Source organism: Thalassophryne amazonica, chromosome 23 (assembly GCF_902500255.1).
Source record: "Thalassophryne amazonica chromosome 23, fThaAma1.1, whole genome shotgun sequence".
Classification (NCBI taxonomy): Eukaryota; Metazoa; Chordata; class Actinopteri; order Batrachoidiformes; family Batrachoididae; genus Thalassophryne; species Thalassophryne amazonica.
In genome coordinates, this window is record NC_047125.1 from 27,443,573 (window position 1) to 27,471,472 (window position 27,900).

At 38.2% G+C, this 27,900-nt stretch overlaps 4 protein-coding genes across 4 annotated transcripts in view; 3 read left to right on the forward strand and 1 right to left on the reverse strand.

Annotated features, from left to right (window-relative positions):
* LOC117505423 (alpha-tectorin-like) overlaps positions 1 to 2,007 on the forward strand; it is a 46,388-nt gene extending 44,381 nt beyond the window's left edge. The window contains 1 exon segment of the mRNA XM_034165068.1: positions 1,825 to 2,007. Coding sequence (XP_034020959.1) covers positions 1,825 to 2,007 — 183 coding nt within the window.
* A 1,106-nt stretch (positions 2,008 to 3,113) lies between these two features.
* Positions 3,114 to 5,839, forward strand: LOC117505495. Its single transcript, XM_034165173.1, has 4 exons — positions 3,114 to 3,170; positions 3,416 to 3,612; positions 3,777 to 3,887; positions 5,460 to 5,839. The coding sequence occupies exons 1-4, from the start codon at positions 3,160 to 3,162 to the stop codon at positions 5,786 to 5,788; spliced, it is 648 nt and encodes a 215-aa protein (XP_034021064.1). The 5' UTR covers positions 3,114 to 3,159; the 3' UTR covers positions 5,789 to 5,839.
* A 1,472-nt stretch (positions 5,840 to 7,311) lies between these two features.
* LOC117505424 (pancreatic secretory granule membrane major glycoprotein GP2-like) lies at positions 7,312 to 9,627 on the forward strand. The gene is made up of 3 exons (XM_034165070.1): positions 7,312 to 7,505; positions 7,640 to 7,802; positions 9,547 to 9,627. Exons 1-3 carry the CDS (start codon positions 7,312 to 7,314, stop codon positions 9,625 to 9,627), a joined length of 438 nt encoding a protein of 145 aa, XP_034020961.1.
* An 11,609-nt stretch (positions 9,628 to 21,236) lies between these two features.
* Positions 21,237 to 27,899, reverse strand: LOC117505503 (low affinity immunoglobulin gamma Fc region receptor II-like). Its single transcript, XM_034165181.1, has 6 exons — positions 27,634 to 27,899; positions 26,363 to 26,617; positions 25,974 to 26,216; positions 24,596 to 24,703; positions 22,568 to 22,642; positions 21,237 to 21,632 (listed from the first exon to the last, which is right to left on the reverse strand). The coding sequence occupies exons 1-6, from the start codon at positions 27,662 to 27,664 to the stop codon at positions 21,577 to 21,579; spliced, it is 768 nt and encodes a 255-aa protein (XP_034021072.1). The 5' UTR covers positions 27,665 to 27,899; the 3' UTR covers positions 21,237 to 21,576.
* Position 27,900: the final 1 nt, after the last annotated feature.

The following is a 27,900-nucleotide window of genomic DNA, read 5'->3' on the forward strand; positions in this document are numbered from 1 at the left end:
TTTTCACTTGTGCATCCTCATTTATTTCATAATTTCCTTAAGAGCAAGATTTTTGGTTCCGTCCCTGATCACTGACATTCTAAAACACCATAAAGAAACTTTTCTGATCTGGTGCATCATGTGACCACTGTCTGAAGAAGTAGGTCACACCCTTTAGGGATCCTAAGAGGAACATTTTACAGATGCTAAAGCTGATTTGGGCAACACGGTGGATTAGTGGTTAGCACAGTTTCCTCGCAGCAAGAAGGTCATGGGATGATTCCAACTTGTTACCTTTGTGTGGAGTTTGCGTGTTCTCCCCATGTTTGCCTGGGTTCCCTCGGGGTGCTCCAGCTTCCTCCCACATCTAAAAGACATGCAGGTTTGGTGGATTGGAAACTTTCAGTTGTCCGAAGGTGTGCGTGTGAATGTGAATGTGTTTGTCTGTCTATATGTGACCCTGTGACAGACTGGTGTCCTGTCCAGGGTGCACCCCACCTCCTGCCCTATGACTGCTGGCATGGGCTCCAGCCCCCCGTGATCCTTAATTGGAGTAAGCAGTTGAAGATGAGTGAGTGAGTCAAACTGAGTTTGTAAATGAACATCTTCCCTCTCATTTCAGGTCAAGTTTTCGTAAACAGAACTGAGATCACGTATCCACAAACCTGTGAAAAAACTGTCTGTACTGAGACTGCAGTCCTTAAAAATATAACCTGTGGCCCCTTGGAACGCTGCGATGACAACTTCAAGTAAAGTTTTGTTTTCATCTTGAAATCCTATGAACAAAGTTCTGGCAGAATAAAGAAATCAAATATGTATAAAGGAGCAACGTGTCCGTTCACCAGAAAGAAGACTTTGGGTTTCTACTGAAGAGAGATAAAGAAAAGCAATGAAACTAAAAATATGACTTAATACGGCAGCTTTAACTTAATTAATTGTGATTCTATCCAAATCAGACACACATTGTCAATTTTACCATTGAAATGTGGCATAATATGACAGAAACAAGCCAAGCTCTTCAGTGGAAATGATTAATACTTTTGTGAAGTTTTCTCTTCTTTTACACAAAGTTATGTCCAAGAATTCATACATGAGGATGCACAAAACGCATACGTGTAGGTGGCTCGTTCAATTATAGACATTAATACTCATAAAATCCTCCTTTACATACTGCTGTCTTCAGCACATTACATCTATCAATTTAGTGTTTATCAGGGACATTAGTAAATCAGGTCAGTCACTCTCTGTTTTATGACTGTTTTGAGTAACACTATGTGAAAACAAAAGGGCAAAAATAATAAAAATTAACTATTTATATTTGATATCTGTAGTGTGAGCATTTCAGACCCCCTGTGGCAGCTTATTTTAACTAAACTTTACCCAGTGAGGTCAATATGCTGATGATCTTATTCTGTTCTTGTGTGTGATCCTACTCCCCTCCATCAGATGCGTGTTGAACACCATGTGTACTGTCACTGGGCCCACTGTCATTGATTTCTAGGGACGAGCTACTTCTGTCCAGGATCGGTGTGTGTATGAACTGATGACGCCCACTGAAACATTAAACGTCACAATACTGGCAGAGTTCGGGAGCGTCGCCGTCGCGATATCAAGCTTTTTGGACCGTGTCATTGTGCAACAGCTGGGCTCAAATGTTCAAAACAGTTCTGGGTCAAGATGGGAGAGTGTGGGTAAGATAACCACTGCTACAGTCCCCTTTGGGGTCACTTCTCTTCAGTTCTATGTTGGAGCTCGTTGTTCTTTTCCCTGAAAGTACAAACAGTTCTTGTAACACTGACTTCATTATGTGTGTTAGTTGGACCCTGTGTTCCTGCTGTGATTCAGGTTGACGGCACATTGGTGACGCTGACCAGCACACCTCAGCTTTTCAACAACATGATGCTGTCTCAGGACCAAACCGGAGTCACCCTCCAGATATCACAGACCTACAACCTTTCTCTCTTCTTTGATGGCAACACTGCACAGATCAACGTCTACGGTACAGAATTTAAACCCATAAAAGTATGAAGCCAAGAAAATAACTGAAGCATCTTTAACCATTTGGACTAAGCGGTAGAAGGTGAATGAATGAATAATTCTGCAGAATTTAAAAGTAAATAAAACGATGACTTAAATACACAAACTGTTTGACATCACAAAGGATTCCACAGATCAGTGTGTATGGAGAACTTCCATGTTCCAGTTTGACTGAGAGGCTTCAGAGCTGCTGCTTCGTCTGAAGAAACCTCACTGCAGTTTATCAAAGAATCACATCAGTTTTATTTCTCATCAGTCATATTATGTTATGATGTGTGTGTCGTATTATTGAGAATCCACTTTACACTGATCAATTCTCTCTCAAGCTCTGACAGGAGCTGATTCAGCAAATCTGCAAGGTTTGTGTTCTAATTCCAGTCAGCTGAGTCAAATGAAGCAAGTGGGACTGAGCAACGCTGAGTAAGACCTCAGTTACATCCAACTTTACACAATAACTGCACAATGACACCAGTTTGATCATTTTATCTGTGTGTCACCACAGTGGACTGGTTGTAGGTTTCATGGCGACTGAAACATGTATGAATTAGACATTATATCCTTTATATAGACCCTCATATTTAGGGAAACTCCAGATTAATTGGACTCATTAAAACGCATTACAACACTTTGTTGAATCATTTGTTGTGTATCTTGCAGTCAGTTAAAACCTGAACTGTGAACCCACAGACATGTTTCACCAGATCTTCAGTTCCTCGTTGTTCTTGGGTCACTGGACCACTTTGATTTTAACAGTTGAAATATTGTCCAGTTAGGTTCAGGTTGGGTTATTGACTCGGCCAACGCGCAAAACTCCAATTGGCTTCAAAACGACTCAGGTTTCTTTCACAGTCTCATTTGTGCCATTGTTGATCTGCACAGTGATGCACTTTTGAGTTGTGCTGCATTCAGGTGGATATGATGATCATATGGATCTGTGGATTTCAGAATTCATCTCACACTTTTGGACATCAATGACAGTAGAAGGAAAATGTGCAGTTGGCAGCAAAATACAAACTCTGTGTTTTGTTGATGTTCTTTGAATCTACTGAAAATGCTGGAACAGTGTTAACTTTCTGTTTGTCGCCCCCTAGCTGTGCGACACAGTACAATGACACTGCCGATCCGACAATCGATTGCACCGCGATGTCCCAGCGGTAAGCAGAAACACACGTTATCTTGTTGACAGGTAACATCACTCCATCATACTAGAAGCATGTGCTAAATTACAGAACACGTTAAAAACACGAACACGAGCAGCTGATCCAACACCTGACCTTATTTAGGTGAATCCCGTGACTTTACGGTTATTAAACATGCTAACCACAGAACCCTGTCCGAATGCTCAGTCGCATCTTTTCCATATAATTTCACATTGTGCTTTTTCCATTGTGTGGAACAGCTGTGCTCTCCTGATGGGGGCGCCCTTCACCACCTGTAACATCGACCCACAGCCCTACATTCAAGCCTGCAATTACACTTTGTGCCGATATCCTGCGGTGGACGGTTTGAAGTGCACATTCATGGAGGCCTACGCCAGAGACTGTAGAATCCGCAGAAACACCATGATGGACGGCTGGAGGTCAAGCGTCAGCTGCCGTAAGATTGTGTTTTGGTTCCACTGAGTTTTGTTTTTCACAATATAAACAGTCGGTTCACCATATCCAACTCTGTGCTGTGAAAGTTTTTTCCTCCGCTGTATAGTTGGTTTGATGAAGAGTTGGACAAGTAGAGGTGAAGATAACTTCTGTCTGTCTCTTCAGCTGGTCCTCAGGCCTTCTGTCAGGGCCGGTTCTGCAGCGATCATGAGTTCTGTGGTGAAACTCGGTGCTTCTGTCGAGCCATTTTTGCCTCCCAGTATGGATCACCTTTTGGTAGGACACTTGATACACAAGAAGACACACATCTGCCGTCCTTATCCTCAAGTTGAAACATTTTCTGGGAGTCTGCATTATGCATCGAGACATGCCGTGAACACAATCTCTACATCATAAACTGAAAGTAAGACCTTTCGGCTGCTCCCTTGTTTGCTCTTGAGGTGGCAACAGCAAATCCAAGGTGGCTCTACATGTTGAATTGGCACAGGTTTTACACCGGATGCCCTTCCTGATGCAACTCCACATTACATGGAGAAACTACAACATGAACTAAAAGAAATAAAAAATATAAAAGCTAAAATGATGGCATGAATAACTAAGTGCACCCTTCACTATAACACATGTATAAATCATCACTTTTTGATCCAGTCTTATTCAGAAGGATGCATAAATGTTTTCAAGATACTGATTATATCTTGGACTTAATTGACATCAGTTATGAAGACATACAGTGTGGTAGTTGATGGTAAATCTGTATAGAGCACAGTTCTCAAAAACTGAGGGACCGTGCAATAAGGAGACAAGTGAGGAAAGTCACCAAGACACGGAGATAAACCTGAAGAAGTTACAGACTTCTGTGGCTGCAACTGTACAAATTGTGCAAAGTGCAAGTTTTGAATTTTGCATCCCCAGTTCTACAGATTTATGATGAAGTGGTATAGAGAAGGATTTTTTTTTTTCCAAGAAAACTTGAACGTGCAGCTGCAATTTGCCAGAAGGCACATCTGAGATGCAAGCCTAGATTTGATCTGTTTTGTTGAAATAAAATTCTGCTTTGTTCCACTCCACTGTGATGCTCAGTAGTGATGCAAAACTTGCAATATGCACAATTTTTTCAGTTGCTTTTACCATTTATTTATTTATTTCAATTCATGATGTAGAGATTAGTTTTCACTGTGAGTTTAAAGGGCATAATTTAAGACATTTCTTAATAAAAAGCCAGAATTTTTCTGTTTGCTGATGTACTAAAAAAATTAAAATATGTAAAAGCTCAAAGGGTTCACACACTTTCAAGCAGCACTCTATACATCCATTGTGTTAGCGGGGTCGTCTTTTAGCACGGCGTTTAACGTCACACAGCACACGGTGTTTCTCTTCGTGTGGAGGATGGACACATACTGTTTATTTAATTACCACACGTGGACATGACATCTACGTCACAGTTGTCATAACAACTTACATAAAATGGTTCAGGGCGTAATAATAAAAATCAAGGAAATGAGAACATATTGTTCACTCCATGTTGCTGTAGGCTGGCAATCTGTCTGCAACTGATGATTTCTTCTATCCAAACTGCAACAGATAACATCCAGTTAGCTGTCCAAAACATTTTTATTTGTCCATCTTGCTTATTTTTAGAATTAAGAAACAGCACAGACTGTAGTGTGCACATGTGCTTCTCTAAGTTCCTGTCCAACAAGTGTGATTTATACCCTGCAAAATAAACCAATTCATGCATGATGATTTTGTCATCTATGACAGCTTTCACAGAGTCTAAACACAACCTTCATAAAGAGTTTTTCCTTTTCTTTATTGTTATTTCTGCCCCCTTTCCTGGTGGATGTTTAGAGCAGTCAACAGTCTGCATAGAAAACACTGCTTCGGTTACTTTTGTTGGTTGTCTCCTGGAGGATTTTGGCATTGACTACACCGCCCTTCACCTGAAAGATGAGACCTGCAAGGGTCAGGTGGACAATATGACCCACACGGTGTCCTTCACCTTTGACGGCCACAACACCTGTGGTACAGTGGTCACGGTGAGTTTTCATTGTCAGTCAAATCCCATTTTCCAGTCTGGTGAACATCTGCTCACTCTTCTGGTCTTTGTGAAACCCTTTGACCCTGAAGGCCAACGACACACACCTAATCTACATGAACACCATTATGTCAGAAAATAGATCTGGTGAAATTGTTCGCAGTGAAGACGTGCTGATTGACCTCTCCTGCTTCTACGATCAACCAGATATAAAGAGCTACAGCATCCAAATCAGAGACGGGTGAGTCACGACTGTCTCCAACTGAACTATTTTATTTATGTATTTATTTTTCCACAAATTTTGAGACCCTGTTTTAGTCCTTGTGTGACTTATCAGAATGTCTCACTGAATGATTGAAGTATTTCGTGGAAAATATGAGACAATTGATTGACTTTGGTATTAATATCAATACATTGTAGCTGCGGTGCATCCAGAAAGTATTCACAGCACTTCACCTGTTCCACATATTATGTTACTCATGTACATAAGGATTCACAGCCTTTCCCATGAAGTTCATAACTGAGCTCAAGTGCATCCAGTTTCCACTGATCATCCTTGAGATGTTTCTGTATCATTATTGGAGTTCACCTGGTGTAAATTCAGTTGATTGGACATGATGTGGACAGACACACACACATGTCGAATTGTCCCACTTGAAAGTGCACAAAAGAACTGTGTTTGACACCAAAAGCAGGAGCTGCTGGGATCACCTCCTAACCTCACTGTCTGCAGTGACCCCAACAAAAAAGAAAAGAAAAAAAACCCCAAAAACATTTTTGTGGTGATACGGTTTGTGATCAAGATTTTCTGACCCATAAACTGGCATCCATAAACTACTTAAAAATTTTAAAAAAACATCTATGATATTCAGCTTTTGTGAGACCTGCGTTCACAATTTGGGAGATGTTTTTTCAGTGTTCACGTTTTGCGATTAACGGTTTGCAGTTAACTCATGATTTTCAGCTGATTCACATTTTGGGTGTTAACACAGTTCATCTTTCAGCAAGACAACAACCCAAAGCACACAGCTAAGATATCAAAGGTGTGGCTTCAGGACAACTCTGTGAATGTCCTTGAGTGGCCCAACCAGAGCCCAGACCTGAATCTGATTGAACATCTCTGGAGAGATCTGAAAATGTCTGAGCACCGACGCTCCCCATCCAACCTGATGGAGCTTGAGAGGTGCTGCAAAGAGGAATGGGCCAAAACTGCCCAAAGATAGGTGCATCAAGCTTGTGGCAACATATTCAAGAAAATTTGACATTGAAATTGCTGCCAAAGGTGCATCAACAAAGTATTCAACAAAGGGTGTGAATACTTATGTAGGTCCATTTTTAATTTCAATTTAAAAAATAAATAAATAAACTTGTTTTTCTTGTTGTCATTATGGGGTGTTGTGAGTAGAAGTTTGAGGGAAAAAAATGGTAATTTACTCCATTTTGGAAGAACGTGATAACATAACAAAATGTGGGGAAAAAGTGAAGTGCTGTTAATACTTTCTGGATGGACTGTATAACTGAGTCCTGAGCCAAATTCACTTGAGATGTGTCCTTGTAAAAAGACCTAATAACCAACGACAAGTTAAAAAAAGAACAATGTCTGTGCTCTTCAGCTCTGTGATCCAGCAGTTAAGATATGGACAATGGTTTTATAACCTGACCATGATGGTCTACTGGGACTCTGCTCGTACCCAACCTATTGAGGAGGGAACCGATATCCAGCTGAACTACAAGATCTGGGTGGAACTGAAGGCAGATGGACTGGATAGCAGAATTGTTGCTGTGGTGATAGAATCTTGCTGGGCAACTCATGACCCATTATCCAATGGGACTCTCAGACATGACCTGATCGTGAACAGGTGAGGGACACACAGAGGTGATACCCAGTGTGTGGAAATGTGTTTGTGTGTCTATCAGTGAGGACACTGACTGAATAGATGCTGTTCAGTTCCTCATACATCAGACTGACTTCTGTTTTTGTGTTTCTGAGTAGCTGTGCTAACCTCAATGATGGAACAGTGACGGTGGAAAGCAACGGACAAGGAACCACCAGCTATTTCTCCTTCAACACCTTCAAGTTCTATGGGCAAACTGGTGACGTCTACCTGCACTGCAGAGTCCATCTGTGTGGAACCATCAACAACAACTGTGTTCTGGTACAACTCAAACATGATACATTCTCCAGTCTTTTGTTCACACCTCTAAACCATACAACAGTTAGTCTCACGACCATATTGTACAACATCTCAGCATATCACACTTTGTCTTTGAAATCAGTACAAAATAAACTCAGAAAAAGTTGGGAGATCATCGAAAATTGAGGGGCGGGGAGCACAACAACCCCCCATGAATCCTGCAGGTATTCATACATTTTCTTTTTCTTTTGTTATTGCATAAATTCAAAATATTTCCGGGTTTGTGTTAAACTTTTTCTTGGGATGGAGACAATTTAGGGCCAGTAATGAAGTTTTATATTAATAAAGTGTTCTTTCAAATGGGTGATTATCATCGTGATTTCATACAAAAGTATGTATGGACAAAAGGCTGAGTCTTTGAGGACCAACGATGGACAGAGGATCTCCAGTTTGTCAACAAATGTGTGAATAAATTATTGAAATGTTCGTTCCTCCAGTCCTGACCTGTTCATAATGGAGGATGTGTGGAAACCAAAAAAAAATGCAACAGTGACAATTCTGTTGCATTTCTTAAGATGTGTTTGCAGGAATAATGGAAGAAAATAACACCTGAATCACTTTACATGTGTCTATTAAGTGTTTTGAGAAATGAAATGACATTAGAAAATGGCAAAATGCTTTTGTGTTCAAATTTGTTCAAATATCTTGTAGGCCTTTAATGAAAGAACTGATGATCACTGAATTGAAGTTGACCACCCAAAACATGAAATATCTTGGCTCCATTATGTCTGTAATGAAATAAAGGTCAAAGGAAAAGATCACTGCAGGGTCGTCCCCCATTTATATCTTCTCCCAACTTTTTCTGATTTATGTTTGTACTATTATCTTGAAAGTCTCCAAACTAAAAGGTCATATTATGAGGGTGAAATCATTAAAATTGTTAACTTTGATACACCACATCAATTATAAATAAACAAGGTTGTTTAATTTATTTAACAAACTTGCAGTGACCTTGACAAACCTTGATGATGGCATGCACTGGGTCCTGGAAACTTTAATGATTCCTATAAACTATCATACAGTTGAGTATTTTAGACAAAAATGTTTGCCATCAACTGTTTCAGTCCACAAATCTTTGGATCAGGTTCTGCAGTAACTGTGCCCTGAAACTTCATATTTGTCTTTCAGGATTGTAACCAAAACGCCAGACGACGCAGATCTGCCAGAAATAATGATGACGTTGAAAACTCAGCCTTACTGACCTTGGTCTGGATTAATTAGGTAAGAACCCAACCGTTCTGTTGACGAGTTAAATTACAGTTTAAAGAGTCCAATAAGTTCTTGTTCAGACAACATGAGTTCTGGAAGCAAGAATAATTCCCACTGAGATCAACGAGAGGTCAAAGATAGTGATGTTTTCTGTAAAGTCTACATTATGTACAACAAATAAATAAAAAGCTCTGTCTGGGTAATATAGTCACTTCATGAAACATCTTATGTTGAGATCCTGAACACAGAGTTAGTCACCATCAAGATCCAGGAGAACATAAAATAACTCAACAGAACTTGTTTCTATCAAGACTACAAGATTTCAACAGAACAGTTACAGCGGTATCAAGAAAACCTACAGATGCGGATTCATTTTCAATAAAGGTCAAATAATAATGAGAATTTAATCAAAATCACAGAACCAGATCCACTGTAAATATAAATGTGAACCAGTTAATTGGTAATTAACTGTAATTTGGTCTGTTTGTCTTCCCAGGTGGTGTTTGTGACTCGGGTTGGCGACCAAATAGACCTTCAGAGTTGGGATGCACCGATCCCATTTTTTTCCCCAGATTAGTACAAGTATGAGTATTTACATTTAGTACCGATATGAATACTTAACGATACCATTACAGATATATGATGACTTTGAAAATATGTTTCCTTACTTTTTGACTATAACTGCTACCAATATCATTAGCTTTGTTTTTAGTTACAAACATTTCACTTAAATCATGTAACATCACTTTGACTACAACAAATTGTCCTTTAACATTATACATGTTTCTTAACAAATATGACACTGCCAGACATCCCACTTAAAACCTAACCTGTGGACTTCAACACCACAAAATATACAACACCAAGAACACAACTGAAATTGCCCGTCACTAACTTTCCTTATGTCTGTGAGCACCAGTGTTGCCACAGTTACTTTGAAAAAGTAATCCAGTCACTGATTTCTGCTTGAAAAAGTAACTTACTTTACTGATTACTCAATTAAAAAAAAAAAACAACTAAGATTACTAGTTACTTTCAGCAGCTGCCGACCCCCCGCCACCTCAACATGAAAATAACCAGTTTTGCCAATACTCACTTTATAGTCACCCTTTCTTAACTTCAATGAACATAAATACTTGTTTTATAAAAAATAAAATAGACATCTTTCTTGACCTCATATTTAAATGTTGACAGCACTGTAACAGTAAAATTTACAATTTATAATCTACATTGTTTCTAAATGTAACTATTAAATTATAATATTTAAATTCTTAACATTTTAATTGTTAAAATTATTAGTTTTATGATTACAAGTAAATACATACGAGATCAGGCCGATACCCAATACTGGTATCGGCATCGGTGCATCCCTACTTCAGAGGAATTGCTGGAGGTTTTAACATGCTGATTGCAAACCTGATGCCTAAATTCACTTTGTTTTGTTTTGGGACATGATTTGTTGGGTTCTCATTGAATTAATTTTTACTATTTTAATCAGTCTCTCTCTCTGGTTGTGATGAGGTTCATTTAGTCAAATTTAATGTTTGTGAGGTATAGCACCACTCTGTTACTGTTCATCAACATGATTTTATTGTTGCTGTTGAGACAGTTAGTCCTGTACAGATCTTGAGTGGACTGGATCAGTGTAGATGAAGTGTTTTGTCCAAGGACACAGACAGACAGCATGAAGTGGACACACCTGGAATCAAACATCTGTCTGTATGCATTAGTCGTAAAATTAAAACCTAATGCCTGTGGTCACGGTGGTGAAAAATATGATTGTATTCTTGTGATAACTGTTTCCTCTGAAAATCAGAATTTTATTCTTGTAATCAAATATTTTTTCTTATTAATCAATAAAATTCAAGCATGATCAAGCGGTAAAATCCTGATGTTATTGTATAATTGTGCTTTTATTCCCTTCATCTCACAAAACGTTTTTCTAAATCCATTAATTGCACAGCTGGAGTTTGCTCTGCCAAAATATTGACGTTTTCTTGTAATTTTCTCTAAAGTTTCATGAACAAGCTTACTGTGTTCCCACCCAAAAATAAAAAAAACTTGCTGAAGAGCCAGTTACATCTTTAATCACATTAAATTACTTTTTGTTCCTCAAAGGTTCTCTGTATACATTTTTAGAAATGAAATTTCTCATGACTTTATTGCCACATAATTCTTACTCGATTTTACTAAATATTTTTTAAAATCCATTTTAACATAAATCTTTTCTCAATATGGCTTTCAACTTTATTCCTGTAACTTTTGTTATAGAAGTATAAAAAATTATATTCATATTTACATAAACTCCAGAATAAATTAATTTAGTTTTTTTTTGTTTGTTTTTTTGTTTGTTTTTTTGCCCTGTCAAATTTTGCGCCTCATATCATAAATCGATACTTATGGGGTCAAGTTGAGCTCCCTGTCGTGTTTCACTTTCATTCACTGAATGTATGATTCTTGCCAAAGTTGGCTTATTTTGACGGGCAAATAAACGTATAAATTGTTCATTTGAATGTTGTAATATGTAAAATGTACTCACTATAAAAACATAAGTATTGTTAACCTGTAGGCTATTTTTTTTTTTGTATTATTGCAATAATCATTCATCACAGTAACCCTCACTTATTTGCACCCCAGTGTCCTTTGGACCTTATTGGACAGAAAATATTTTATTTAGTATAAGTCCAGTTGATATTGGCCTATAGGAAACTGTACAATACAAATCTTAGTTTTTGCATATAATAAACTGTACTATTGTAATTCCAGCATTTTAAAGCTGCTTTAAACTTGTACGTTTATTAATTATTGTGATCTCAAATACGATGGCCAAGAAATCATGACAGAAAAAATCAATATCATCCCATGCCTCCTATACAGATGGGTAAATTACAGTGTAAATGTTTCAAAACTGCATTTTGTTAAAACAACTGATACATTTTGTAGCTAAACTTAGCATGTGAGGTGTTAAAGCGCACGCGCAGTAGAACTTATCTCAATATGACACATGAAAATTACTTGATAAATGCAGGCTCCTAATGTCGTATAAAATACATACTAAATAAAGATAAATGGAATGTGGAGGTCCCTCTGTTTAAGAAGGGGGACCGGAGGGTGTGTTCCAACTATAGAGGGATCACACTCCTCAGCCTCCCCGGTAAGGTCTATTCCAGAGTACTGGAGAGGAGAATTCGACCGATGGTCAAACCTCGGATTCAGAAGGAGCAGTGTAGTTTTCGTCCTGGTCGCAGCACACTGGACCAGCTCTACACGCTCCATCGGGTGCTCGAGGGTTCATGGGAGTTCGCCCAACCAGTCCACATGTGTTTTGTGGATCTGGAGAAGGCCTTCGACCGTGTCCCTCGGGGCACCCTGTGGGGAGTGCTCCGCGAGTACTGGGTCCGGGGCCCTTTGCTAAGGGCTATCCGGTCCCTGTACGACTGCAGCAGGAGCTTGGTTCGCACTGCCGGTAGTAACTCAAACCTGTTTCCAGTGCACGTTGGCCTCCACCAGGGCTGCCCTTTGTCACCGGTTCTGTTCATTATTTTTATGGACAGAATTTCTAGACGCAGCCAGGGTGTAGAGGGGGTCTGGTTTGGGAACCACAGAATCTCGTCTCTGCTGTTGGCAGATGATGTGGTTCTGTTGGCTTCATCAAATCAGGACCTTCAGCGTGCACTGGGGTGATTTGCAGCCGAGTGTGAAGTGTCCGGAATGAAAATCAGCACCTCCAAATCCGAGGCCATGGTTCTCGACCGGAAAAAGGTGCTTTGCCCTCTTCAGGTCGGTGGAGTGTCCTTGCCTCAAGTGGAGGAGTTTAAGTATCTTGGGGTCTTGTTCACGAGTGAGGGACGGATGGAGCGTGAGATCGATAGACGGATCAGTGCAGCATCTGCAGTGATGTGGTTGCTGTATCGGACCGTCGTGGTGAAGAGAGAGCTGAGTAGGGGACAAAGCTCTCGATTTACCAATCGATCTACGTTCCGATCCTCACCTATGGTCATGAGATTTGGCTCATGACCGAAAGAACGAGATCGCGAGTACAAGCGGCCGAGATACGTTTCCTCTGCAGGGTGGCTGGGCGCTCCCTTAGAGATAGGGTGAGGAGCTCGGTCACTTGGGAGGAGCTCGGAGTCGAGCTGCTGCTCCTCCACGTCGAAAGGAGTCAGTTGAGGTGGCTCTGGCATCTTTTCCGGATGCCCCCTGGACACCTCGCTGGAGAGATGTTCCGGGCACGTCCCACTGGGAGGAGGCCCCGGGGAAGACCCAGGACACGCTGGAGGGACTACATCTCTCAGCTGGCTTGGGAACGCCTTGGGGTTCCCCCGGAGGAGCTGGGGGAGGTCTGGGCGGCTTTGCTTGAGCTGCTGCCCCCGCGACCCGACTCCGGATAAAGTGGAAGGAAATGGATGGATGGATGGATGGAATGTGGAGGTATCTTATTTGGACAGGTGAAATATACATATTTATGCTCCTGATGAAGAAATACAGAAAATGTACAGACTATAGATATAAATACACTGAATACAATTCATATAAAAACCTCCTTGTAACGAGGTGACTTATTTTTTACAGGAGAGTTACTTTAAAAATGTAAGAACTGCTTTAAAGGCCATGTGCACAAGCAAAGCTTTACTTTTTAAAATTGAAAACACACTTCTTGCTGTTGTACTTTCATGTAAAGATGAGGTCTTCAAGTCCATCGCTGAAAGAAATGCACATGTTCAGTTGCGCGGTAATGAGTGGTAGATAAACTCAACAGGGGGGAGGTGTTCAAGTCTGGGATAGAGAGAACTGCGCAGGCATTTCAGGAGCCGCCACTGATTTCACTGTTTCAAACACAATATTCACAAAACTTATTTGTGGCTGTGTTCTGGGCACATTGCCTTTTTGCACATTGTACGCATCTGTTGATGAAATGATGAATGGACAGAATCTACATCAGAATGGTCTGAAATCTCACATATAAGATCTCTGACCACAAAACATTACACTGTATTGATTAGAAGTGAAAGGTTAGAAGAAAATCAAAGCCTGTGATGTTAAAAAAAAAAACAATTCAGAAAATCAAAAACAAAATCAGAAAAGCGCATTCACAAATTCATGACAGGACACATTTTTCTGATAGTATAATAATAATAATAAATGACCTCACTCAGTTGCTCAAAGGTTAAACTCCAACCATTTTTAAGACAACCATTTCAAGACTTGCAAAAGCTTCCTGAAAATATGCACAAAATGACGCCTTTAATAACATTGTGAAAGCCTGAAAACTAAACCTAATTTAAGGCAACATACAGTAACACTCCAAATATAAGGTTGGGGGGGAAAATAAGTCTAAAAAAAAAATACAGGGTGGTCTTGTAATTAGGGCTGTCTTATATTCAGGTCAATTCATTAATAAAAAATTTTACATTTTGCTTAATGCAACTTGTGTGGATTAAACTGCTCTTCTGGTTCTGATAGTCTGTGGTTCTGTTTGTAATCTTCCACCAGCTCAAGCTCATGGAAAAACCAGACATCACGCGGTACAGGAGTGACAACAGCCTGTTTCCTGGAAAAAACAAAAAACAAAAACAGGAAGCTCAACTGTGGCACCTGACAATGAATAATCATTTTACAACTATTTTTTAAAATGTGTTCCATCATATAAAGTTGTGCATCTTAAAAAAATTGTTTAGCATAAAATAATCCAATGAGGCAAAGATCTAGTTGTCATTGTTGGAAATTGGCGAGGCTGAAATGTTGGAGACGTAACCTGCTTGAGGCAACGTGACCAGAAATCAGTGTTGAATCTATCTACCTATCTGTGTATGTATTAAAGGTTTATGTTTTACAGTCATTGACAGTCCAATATTGCTGTCAGTCATGTCCACAATGAGTGCTTGTTTTGTGAATTTCACTTTGTGGATTAACTTCCAAAGTCAGTTTCAAGTTGTGTAACTCCCCCAAAATTTTATTTCCACAATAATGATTTTTCGGGTTCTCAGATTTTAAACATAATTCACCTCCATCCATCGTTGATGTTCTGAATTTTAGCTTCTAAATTTGACCAAGCATCACTGAACTGATTGTAACTTGTTTTTAATCTGAGTTTATATATATATATATATATATATATATATATATATATATATATATATACTCAACAAAAATATAAACGCAACACTTTTGGTTTTGCTCCAATTTTGTATGAGATGAACTCAAAGATCTAAAACTTTTTCCACATACACAATATCACCATTTCCCTCAAATATTGTTCACAAACCAGTCTAAATCTGTGATAGTGAGCACTTCTCCTTTGCTGAGATAATCCATCCCACCTCACAGGTGTGCCATATCAAGATGCTGATTAGACACCATGATTAGTGCACAGGTGTGCCTTAGACTGCCCACAATAAAAGGCCACTCTGAAAGGTGCAGTTTTGTTTTATTGGGGGGGATACCAGTCAGTATCTGGTGTGACCACCATTTGCCTCATGCAGTGCAACACATCTCCTTCACATAGAGTTGATCAGGTTGTCAATTGTGGCCTGTGGAATGTTGGTCCACTCCTCTTCAATGGCTGTGCGAAGTTGCTGGATATTGGCAGGAACTGGTACACGCTGTCGTATACGCCGGTCCAGAGCATCCCAAACATGCTCAATGGGTGACATGTCCGGTGAGTATGCCGGCCATGCAAGAACTGGGACATTTTCAGCTTCAAAGAATTGTGTACAGATCCTTGCAACATGGGGCCGTGCATTATCCTGCTGCAACATGAGGTGATGTTCTTGGATGTATGGCACAACAATGGGCCTCAGGATCTCGTCACGGTATCTCTGTGCATTCAAAATGCCATCAATAAAATGCACCTGTGTTCTTCGTCAATAACAGACGCCTGCCCATACCATAACCCCACCGCCACCATGGGCCACTCGATCCATAACATTGACATCAGAAAACCGCTCACCCACACAATGTCACACATGCTGTCTGCCATCTGCCCTGAACAGTGTGAACCGGGATTCATCCGTAAAGAGAACACCTCTCCAACGTGCCAAACGCCAGCGAATGTGAGCATTTGCCCACTTAAGTCGGTTACGACAATGAACTGGAGTCAGGTCGAGACCCCGATGAGGACGACGAGCATGCAGATGAGCTTCACTGAGACGGTTTCTGACAGTTTGTGCAGAAATTCTTTGGTTATGCAAACCGATTGTTTCAGCAGCTGTCCGAGTGGCTGGTCTCAGACGATCTTGGAGGTGAACATGCTGGATGTGGAGGTCCTGGGCTGGTGTGGTTACACGTGGTCTGCGGTTGTGAGGCTGGTTGGATGTACTGCCAAATTCTCTGAAACGCCTTTGGAGACGGTTTATGGTAGAGAAATGAACATTCAATACACGAGCAACAGCTCTGGTTGACATTCCTGCTGTCAGCATGCCAATTGCACGCTCCCTCAAATCTTGCGACATCTGTGGCATTGTGCTGTGTGATAAAACTGCACCTTTCAGAGTGGCCTTTTATTGTGGGCAGTCTAAGGCACACCTGTGCACTAATCATGGTGTCTAATCAGCATCTTGATATGGCACACCTGTGAGGTGGGATGGATTATCTCAGCAAAGGAGAAGTGCTCACTATCACAGATTTAGACTGGTTTGTGTACAATATTTGAGGGAAATGGTGATATTGTATATGTGGAAAAAGGTTTAGATCTTTGAGTTCATCTCATACAAAATGGGAACAAAACCAAAAGTGTTGCATTTATATTTTTGTTGAGTGTATATATATATATATAAAACATAAAGCTGTCAGTTGTGGTAATAAAATTTTAAAATGTTTAGATTAAGTTGAGAAATAATTTTAAATTCCTGTGTTGGTTTATCAGCCTGAATCCAGATTCAAAACTCTCAAAGTTCCCACATGGTGTGTGACAAAACAGTTGCTTTGAATTTTAATATGGACATGTACAGCAGCAGAGTATTATCTGTATAATCTATTTCTGATGTAAGAGGTAAATAAAAAAAAAGGAAATTCATAATCTATTCACATTAAATTCATCTATTCACAATCTATTCATCTATTCACATTAAAAAAAAAAAAAAAATATATATATATATATATATATATATATATATATATATATTTTTTTTTTTTTTTTTTAATTTTTTTTTTTAAATGATGTAATGAGGAAATACTCCAGCCAGGTGTCACCAATGAATCATCAGCTGTCTGTGGGGGAAGCACCGGTGACACACATTGTTTATAACCTTGAACAGTGTTTGCTTGTTCTGGATGATATCATGTGATAAATTTGCTCTGGTTAAAAACTCGAGTCACGATATGTGATTTCCAGGTAATTTCCACCAAGTTTCATTGAGAGCCCCAGCTATTTTAGCTTTTTTGTTTGTTTGTTTGTTTGTTTTACAACTCTGTCAGTCATTTCTAAAATGAACATAATAAATTATATTCCTTTTCTATAAGTCCTCACAAACACAACTGGTGAATAAAAACTGGTTTATCCCAATTTAGCCAATAGAAAATACTGGTTTAAAACCAGATCAAAAGACTCGCATCTGGAATCAAGTCCATTTAAATCTAAATTGTCTCTAAAATCAAATTGATGTCAGTTCATTGAGATGAATTACAACCTAAACAATGTACAGCCTTTGACTTAGAGCTGAAGTAATGTTTAAATCACATTTAAAGTTGCTTTAAAGCAGTTTAATCCAACCTAGCCATGCCGAAGATTGAAACCAGATTATCTCAGGTTTAACCAGATTACAAACAATTTGCTTTAGAACTATTAAATGATTGTTTTTTTTTTTAAGTTTTGGTTTTAAACCAATTTAAGAAGTAAGTTAAAATGAGTTTACCTTATGTTTTGTTGTTGTTGTCGTTTGGCAAGGAATAGCTCTAAACAAAACTGGTTGTCTGTAATATGGTTATTTAACCATATTACAAAATTCTATTCATTGTTTGTAAAACAAACAAACAAAAAAAAAACAAGTTCTTAAAGTAGTTTAATACATTTGTTTTCCAGATTTAAACCTTTTACAAAAACAAAAACAAACAACAACAACAACAAAAAAAACTTATTTTCTTTTAGAGTTATTCACTGCTTGTATAATAACAACAATAATAATAACAATAGTTTGGATGTAAACCTTTAACACTTTTGAAATAGTTTAAAATTTATCTCAAAATTAACCAGATTACAAACTAGTTTTACTTGTTGCACTATTTAATGCTCATGAAAAGTAGTTTGGTTTTAAACCTGTTTTGCACATATAAAGACATTTAAAAATAGTTTATTTAGCCACTTTGAACACATTTTTCATTGAGTGAAAAACTAAACTGTCGCTTAAAACTCACTTGAAGTGTTTTAAGTGTATTTATGTTGAAGAAAAGTATAAATCAAGTCCATTTCATACCTCACCTGTTTGAAATCAGTTTAGAGACATTAAATAATTCAAAAATGGCTCCAGTCTGGGGCTTGTATTGCTCAAATTTCGTAAAGTGTTATTTTAGTCTTAGGTGCTGTGAATTCATGAAATTTTCCTGACTGTCAGTCAGCTGTGTGGGTGGCCCCAGGGTGTGTGTATGATCTATTCTTTCCCTTGTCTTGTGACTATCTGATAGCTCTGACGTGGCCCTACCTTTGTGATCATGTTTATGTTTGCGCCCATCTTGCTCTTTGTCTATTTATTTTTCCACATGATTATTATACTTGTGTTCTGGTATTTATTATGATGAAGTTTTCAGTTATATTATTTCCTGAGAATAGTTCTGGTTTGTCTCATTTGGTTCTGATTACACAAGTTTATTTCCTTGTTAGTTTCTGTAGATGTGCACTTGGAGTATGTTTGTTTTTTGTTACGTCATCAGTGGTCGCATCATTATTGTTGCATTTACTGTTATGCTTTATTTTTCATTAGTAAGTCGGGTTTTGTTTTTGTCACTTTATGTTTTGTTGATCTCACATGCTTTTTGGCTTCCTCAGTTTCCTGAGTGATCGCACCTGTCCCTGATTAGTTAGTTTCTTATTTAAAACCTCACCAGTTTTTGTTTTCTTTGCCATTTTTTTTTTCTCTCAGTTGATCCTTGTAGCTTCCCTGGTATTTACCTAGTGAGTGTTTTTGTGGTTTGATTCCTGTGTGGTTTTGTCTGTGATTATTCTTCTCATGATATTCTGTTTTTTGGGACTCTGTTGTTTGTTCACCATGTGGATTCACCTGTTGGAATTGGGTTTGAAAATAAATCATTTGTATATGCAGGGTTGGGTAGGATTACTTTGAAATGTAATCCAAAAGTAATCAGATTACAAGTAATCCAAATGTATGTACATACATACATGTAATCCACATGTATTCTTTCAAAGTAATCCTACCCAACCCTGTGTATATGGCACATAATCCCTGTGTCCGCTGCCTGCATCCTGGGGTTCCATTTTTGACTATCGGTGACCTGACCATAACACTTACTCCGTTATTTAAGACAGCTGGAGAGGACTCAAGTGGTTAGGTGTTGGTAGGTGGGGTCTTTCACATCATGATAGTCAGAATATGCCAACTTCAGCTTTTAAAAGTTTTTTTTTTTTTAACAAGTGTTCTCATGATTAATTCTGAGAAGCTTGATAAATAGAGGTACTGGTACAAAATAAAAGAAGTGGCCTTAAAGCCCTTAACCCTCAAGCGACCAAGTTATTTTAGCAACTAATATGACCCAGTGGGGGTATTTATGACCCCATTGACTTTATATTGGAATACTGATTGTTTTAGGGTTCTTCATATTTATTTCACTCTCGAATATATTTGTCTATCATCACTCTTGGCATCAAGAATCCGTCTCAGTGCTTGTGTAGCTGTAAATCTTGTTATTCTACGTCTGTTGGCCATGTGTCCTTGTAAAACGGTAAAATACAATGATTAGAGTTGGTAAATTACAATTCCATCTGAAGATGTAATGTCAAAAATGTCATAGATCTTCCCGGGGTCATAAGTGACTCCACACAAGTTTGGATTATACTTGCCACATGGTTCGGCTGATCCTTGCAAAATTCTATGAGTAAATTCAGGACAAACTGATTGAGAAACTCATGGTAGGAAATGTTTTTTCCAGTCACAACTAAAGAAATGGTGCACAAAAATTTATGTCCAGGGACATAAATGACCCCACTTGGTCGCTTGAGGAATAAAGAAAAAAGGAGCCTTTATTTATTGATTGTGAGAATAACTCTCAGCCTGTCTCACAACTCTTATTATAGCAACGTGAGTCATGAGGTGAGTCATGGAATAGGAGTTCCGTGGGAGTGCAATGATGTATGAAAACAGAAATGACACTGACCCATTTGGCGCTCAGTCAGTTTCATGATGTCACGAGAGTGAGAGAATCGTGATTATAAACAGTGTTGTTGCTGTGCTGTAAATCATGAAAAGAAAAGAAGCATTATACTTCAAAATAATAAAATGTTTTTAAAGCCTTCAGTTTATGTAAATGATAAAATTGCGAATGGAGAAAAATTCGGCTTCTCATTGGAGTGCATTCATGCACCAAAGTGCACTATTTTAACTTCCACTGCAGCATGTCCCTGGTCCTCTTACGGACGCCCAGAGACCATGTTGTGTAAGGACAGAAATGTACCTGCTGTTAAACCGCGTGTTCACATAGACAGCTGGTTATAATCACTTGCTAGGTATTCCGACAGCAAACACATGCAGGATATGCACGTGCACGTGAACGCATAGCTCACACGTGCATGTAGATTTCGCAAGTGACCGCGCCAAACCCTGGTGTCAATCCAAGCGAGGGGGCTTTCTCGTGTTTACACGGTGCAATATTCAAATGTGTTCAAAATAACAGCAGTGTGTTTTTAAAAAAGTGAGTAAAGTTCAAAAGCCTTTTACTTACAATACAAATTACAAAGTAGAGTTACAAGACAGTATATTATTTACATACATATTAATTTGATAGGCTTTCCAATATTATGTTGCTAAACCTATCATCATTCAGTGTTGTTCCCAAATGATTTTTTTTTTTTTTATTAGTTTGCATCCATCCCATCCCAAATATAGAGCCGCTGTTGAAATGTAACAGGATCAACTCCAGACTGGAACCTTTATTTATTTATTTAATTTCATAAAAACCTGTTCATTATTAAAATGTTTAGCCCTGTAATAACAAATCAGCATGTTTGTTGGCTCCGATGATGCACCTTGCGAGTCCGAGCAATGTTTTTTCACCGTTTTTATAAAACCAGCTGTCATAACACACACTATATCACGATATAATACACGTTTTGCATTTTATGGCTCCACAAGTTAGTCAATAAGACTAAAAATCTCATCATTTAGTGAAAATCGATTCGTTTTTGTGCAATAATGCAAATGCACAGATCAACACAGAACCTATGGGTGAGTTCCAGAGCTGATAAACATTTTGACAGGAATTAAAAGAAAAATTCATCTTTTCACACACAAAGCACCGTTAGCTGGATTCATGTTTAAACCAAAACCTTAATTTCTGCGTCCATTTCCGGTTGTGTTGGCGGTCAGGTCGCTCCTGCTAGGTTCAGGGTTGAGTAAAAAGTCCCCCTAGATTCCAGACCTATGAAAGGAAACATTTAAAATGGGGAAAGGAAAAAAAAAGTCTTTGCTGTGTGAAGTGCAGCTGTGGGCGGGACCACAAACTATGTCACATGTTTGGTAACTATGGCAACAGATTACACAACATTCCGCAATCGAAGAATGTTTTAGTTTGTTTTTTTTCTTTCTAGTTTTGTAAGAGTTTGTGTTTGGTCTCCTATAAAATTGTAGATAAAAGGAATTTAACAAAGTTTACATGATTTGAAAATGTAAATTTACAAATTGGAAGCCATACATTGTTGCATTTAGTCAAAGTTCAAGCAATTCATTTATTCAATTCTGACACTCTCTTCAATAAAAAAAATCATTTAAAACTATAAAAGCTTGTAATATGTTACAGATTTTATACAGATTTATACACCTTGAAAAGTTGTGTTTTTATCGTTTACGGGACTAGAATGGAAATATTGCAGGTTGTAGACTTTTTGTGTTGTCTGGAATGTGTTTTGTAGATTTTTTGACTTGACTTCTCAAATAAAAATGAAAAAAAAAATGTTTATTTTTCCCATCCAGCATTAAAATATTTTTGCTATTGTTTCTCTTCTGTTCTCTTTTTAGTATAAATTACACAAATGCACACAGATTATTTTAAAAGCAAAAATGTAACATTTTTGTTTCTTGAATTTTGCAGTTCAGACCTTTTGTGGCAACACAAATTTTTCTCACCATTTACTTTTTATATCTTTTATCTTCTATTTTTTTGAGGTGACATGGGCGGCTCAAGCTTTTTTTGGGGGGGGGGGGGGTGGCAGATGGACCATGTGTTGTTATATAAAATGTCATTTTCCCTACACACACAAAATCACACATAAATCACAATGAGAAAATTCAGAAAATAAAATAACTGTGTTGTAACAGTACTTAAACAAGGCAAACTTATTTTAATGGTGTGTTTACCTCGGTCTGGCTTTAACTTCACATCCTGTGGAATGATGACATCGGTGTAGGATACATCTGCAGGATCGGATTCACCTGGAACACAACACACAATTACATACCAACTGGCTTTACACATGTAAAAACAAAAATAATACACACATCATCATAAAAGTGATTAAACAATTACTGAATTAATCGCGACTTGTTTTTAAACATGTCAGCTGAAGTGTTCCAGGTTTTGAACAATTTTAAAAAACAAAATGTCAGTTAATGTTTCTGTGGATGGATTCTCGAGCATTTTCTTAATTCGAGCAACTTCTTCTTTCAGTTGTTCCCATTATGGGTCACAGCAGCAGATCATCGGTCTCTGTCTCACTCACCCTGTCATCTGCATCTTCTTACTGTTTCACCTTTTTTAAGCATTGCATTAATTTGACGTAAATCGGATAGAATATCACCATAAAGGGAAGAAAAAAATTGTATGCATTTTGTTTCATTCTCAAATTATGGGTTTTGTTAGACATTTTGAACAAAATTAAAGGGGCCAATAACATTTTTTTTTCTCAGAACACACATTTTAATTTAATTTATTTAAATTTGTTTATGCCATTTCAAATACAGAAAGTCGATCGGGCTTCTCATTATAAAAATTTCTAATTTATCTTCTTCTTAAATCTCTACAACTTAATATAAATTAATTAAAAATATAATAGCCAAGAGGATGGGTTGCATAAGGAATGGAACACCTTGGTATAACACCTGCAAATAATCCGTTTTATTGCCAGTTTTATTGGAGAAATTGTACATAGTGCATATTTTGCATTTTGCTACCCCACTTATACAGCTTCATGATGATGTGGTATAGAGGAGGATTTCTTAAAAAGACCTGAAAGTTCAGCTGCAGTTTGCCAGAAGGTACGTCTGAGATGCAAGCCTAGATTCTATGTTTTGGTGAGTGAAAATCCATTGCTTATACAACCCATCATCTTGGCTTTCATATTTTTTTAAATTAATTTATGTCAAATTTTAGAGATTTGCTTTGAGTTTGAGTCTGAGTTTGTTAGTTTTTTTTTTGTGAGAAATTTTCATTCACTGATTAAACTACAATGTCTGTGCTTGTTTTTCTTTTTTGGTAGTTATTGTTATGAGTGTGTGTGTGTATATATATATATATATAGTAAAAGGGTTTGATGTTTAAAGCTTTTGCTTCTGCCTACACCCTTTCGGCCGCACAAAACTGTGAAATTGTTAATGAATTTTTTTTGTTTTACAAGATTTTTTTGTTGAGTTTGTGTGTGTCAAATAACCTCATTCATTCAATTTTATAAATTTGTATATTGAGAATCCTGATTTACTTTTTGTATGTGAAATGGTGAAATACCAAGGGGCTGACTACTTTTCCAAGACACCGTACATACACGTTATGTAATAACGCGTTGAAAAGAAAAACAACACATTTGAACACAAAAGGTCTTTTTGCATTATCACAATCCAGACAGACATTGTTCTATCACTGACGCAAAAAAAACGGGGTGTGTTGAAGTAAAACAAGAAGAATGCATTGTTGATTTTGTTTGACACTTCCCATTTCTTTTTCGGTCTTTCAGTGCGTCACAAATGTTTGAAACGCACTGAAGTCCACGCAAACTTGTTGCTTTTGTTGTCAGTGTGCTACATTTCATTTACAATCCTTCAAAAACAGTGAAGTCTCTAAAGTAGTTCAGAACTTGCGCTGTTGTCCATTTTAATGCCGCTTACCTTCACGTCCATAAAGTCAAATTTATGCCATGATAAGAATGTGAACTCTCTCGTCCTTTAGAAGTATAATGTGTTCCAATAAGCACCCGATGTTGCGTTGGAGTTGGTGGTAAAAAGTGAATTGCACAAGCACTTTGTCCATAATCGATTTTAATGGCTCTTTGGTGGTGATTTTTGTGGCCTTGTTTGCAGAAAATGCCAGCGTTTGACCTTCTCCGCTTTTTACAAACATTCTTCAAAAAACAAGCTACCAAAAATGTCACGGTGATGAGATGAAAGCAGTCTGACCTTTGTGGCTCTTCCAGAGGCAGAGCAGCACCATTGTAGCCATGAAGATACAGACGCCCGCCACAGGAAGAAGTACGTAGCTGAGAGGCACATGAGGCAGCCGCGCTTCTAAACATCGAGAGAAAACCCACAGGTTGACCTCAATGTAAACACATCCTGGACTAGTCTTTACTGAACAAGACTCAAATTTATTCTCACCAACTGCACACATCATATTTATGAGATGTTCGGTTATAATTACAAGATACAAAGCCAAAATAACTTGGAACTGGATACCAAGTTGTCAATACAAGCTACTACCTCAATAGCCTGAGGTACTCCGCGTAACTGCCCGAAGCTAAGTCCTAATTGTCATACACATCATATTTATGAGATGTTCGGTTATAATTGCAAGATACAAAGCCAAAATATCTCGGAACTGGATACCAAGTTGTCAATACAAGCTACTACCTCAACAGCCTGAGGTACTCCGCGTAACTGCCCGAAGCTAAGTCCTAATTGTCATACACATCATATTTATGAGATGTTCGGTTATAATTACAAGATACAAAGCCAAAATAACTCGGAACTGGATACCAACTTGTCAATACAAGCTACTACCTCAATAGCCTGAGGTACTCCGCGTAACTGCCCGAAGCTAAGTCCTAATTGTCATACACATCATATTTATGAGATGTTCGGTTATAATTACAAGATACTACCTCATTAAACAAACATGCTTATCAAATTTGACACAAGTTGTTATAATTGAGAGATTTGATCAGATTTGAGATCATTAATAATTGCATTGTAATTATGTAATAGCTAGTATAAATGCATGCACATTACTCTCACATGATCCTGAGAGGCTTATAATTATTACCCAATTTTGTCATAATTATTCATATTAAGTCATAATTTTGAGATGTGAGGTTGGAATTATTAGATATGTTATATTTCTTAAGTTGCTACCTCATCAGCCAAACATAATTATTGAATTTGACATAAGTTGTTAGAATTATGAGCGATTTAATCAAAATTGATATCATTTTTAATTAAGTTGTAATTATGTAATAGCTAGAGTCATTGCTGCTAAGTCGTAATTATGGTAATATGTTACGTTAACCTATAATGAGCAGCAGTGACCTACTGCCAGACAGAGGCTTTGGACATTAAAATTAAATAAACTGACAAACAAGCTAATTTCAAGCATCAAGTAAATTCAACACCACACATCTACAGAGAGAGAAGAAGATGAAAAGTGTCTGTTTTGTCAATATTGATACGAAATCCTTTCTGTGGGGTTGTGTTGGTTTGTTGTCAGTTTTAAATCAAAGCTACTGCTGAGGGTTGTAGGACAACAAGTGCTGCTGTAGTTTAATATAAAAATGTGGCTGACCTCTCACAGCCAGCCAACTGCCTGGTGATTGTCCCCCTGCAGAGACATGACAGCTGTAGAGACCCTCGTCTGACTTGGACACTTTGGGAATGCTCAGGTTTCCAGTCGAGCTGTTGCCGATAAATCGTCCATCTTTGTAGAAATCAGCAGGGGGGCTAAAGGTCCGGTTGTACTTGCAGCGTAGAGTCACATCGTGTCCCTCCATCACCGGCAGAGCAGGACTCTCCAGGATCGCACCCTCACCTGCAGGACAGATGGCCACAGTTGGGGATGAAGATATGAAATTGAGCCTCATTTGAGAGTTTGTGCACAACATGTGGTACCCTACCACCCCATCGTTCAACGAACCACCAACTGAAGTACCTTTGAGCATGTGTGATTAAACTCACGGCTCACGGTTATGTTGACAGCGTCTCTGCATTCTCCGGCTTTTGACTCGCACCAGTAAACCCCAGAGTCTGATGGATAACTGACAATGATGGTGCAGTTCAATGCTTTCGTTTTCGCCAAGCATTCCTTGTTTATGTGTTGGGTTGTGTTTCTCTTCAGTGTCCACTCAGGCCAGTTTCCTCGTTCCCCACAGCTCAAAGAGAAGGATTCATACATAAAGAACTGGGATCTGTTGGGGACCACTCTTATGGAGGCTACAAGCACGCACACACACAAAACAAAAAAGGATTTGAGATTGTTATGGTTCAAATTACATTACAATTACATTATATTTTATATACTTCTTGCCTTAGGAATAATAAAATATACTTCCACCCTATGATAGACCGGCCTCTTGTCCAGAGTGTACCCCGTTTCATGCCCTGTGACTGCTGGCATAGGTTCCAGCTCCCCCCACCCCATGACCCTTAATTGGAATAAACAATTATAGAAGATGGATGAATGGATGGAGGGATGGATGGATGGATGGATGGAAAATATACTTACCACAAAAATCTTATAAACCCCTAAATTGGATTTCTTAACATTAGTTGAACATCTCGGCTAATTTAAGTCTACGGTCCAGCTTCTGGCGCAAACCACAGACATCGTCTTTCATTACCTTCAGAGGTTCCCAGTTAGACTGTGTTAGATGTTTAGAAATTAATGCCACGATTAGCTAGTTTCTAACTTGTAACTGACTTTGACTAGCAAAAGCTAACATTTGCCTTAACTAGCATTAGCTAATATTCCGTAAGGACTCCCCACCATTGTTTTTTTTTTAATTTATAGGCTGGTGGTAACCAACTATATCAATGTGAGTCTGTTCATATTGTATTTTTATTGTGTGTGTGCCACATTTTTCTCTCCTTGTCTAATTCTGTTGGGTTTTAATTATGGTTAGAAAGCTTAAATTGCTTTTGATTTTTGGCAGTTACGAAGCAAAAATTGCTGTGAAATAGTAACGACTTTTTTTGGAGCACCATAAAGTAAAAACAAGATCAGATATCACTTGGTATTCAATCAGTACTAACGAGTAATCATCTGCATATATCAAAATAGCAGTTACACCTATTCAGCAATCAACTGTGTTTATATATATATATATATATATATATATATATATATATATATATATATATATATATAATGTATGTATGTATGTATGTTAAAGTGCATTTGATGCACATAAATAAGTAAATCTAGCAGTAATCAGACGTGAAGGACTTACCCATAACAGTGCACAGTGCTGTTATCTCCATGTCAGTTTTCTGTGACTTTAATGTTGACGACAGCTTCACACCTTACAACTGACAAATGCAACAACTTCCTATACTCCAAATCGAGTGCAGGTTGACTCGACTGGTTGCAGGATGTGTTGCAACATTTGACGTTAACATGTGCAAAGTGATATTCTTTGACACTGACCTTGTTTTCATGTTTCTGCCTCCATCTCCCACACAAACCTCATGTAACATAATGTGGCCGTGACTTTGTG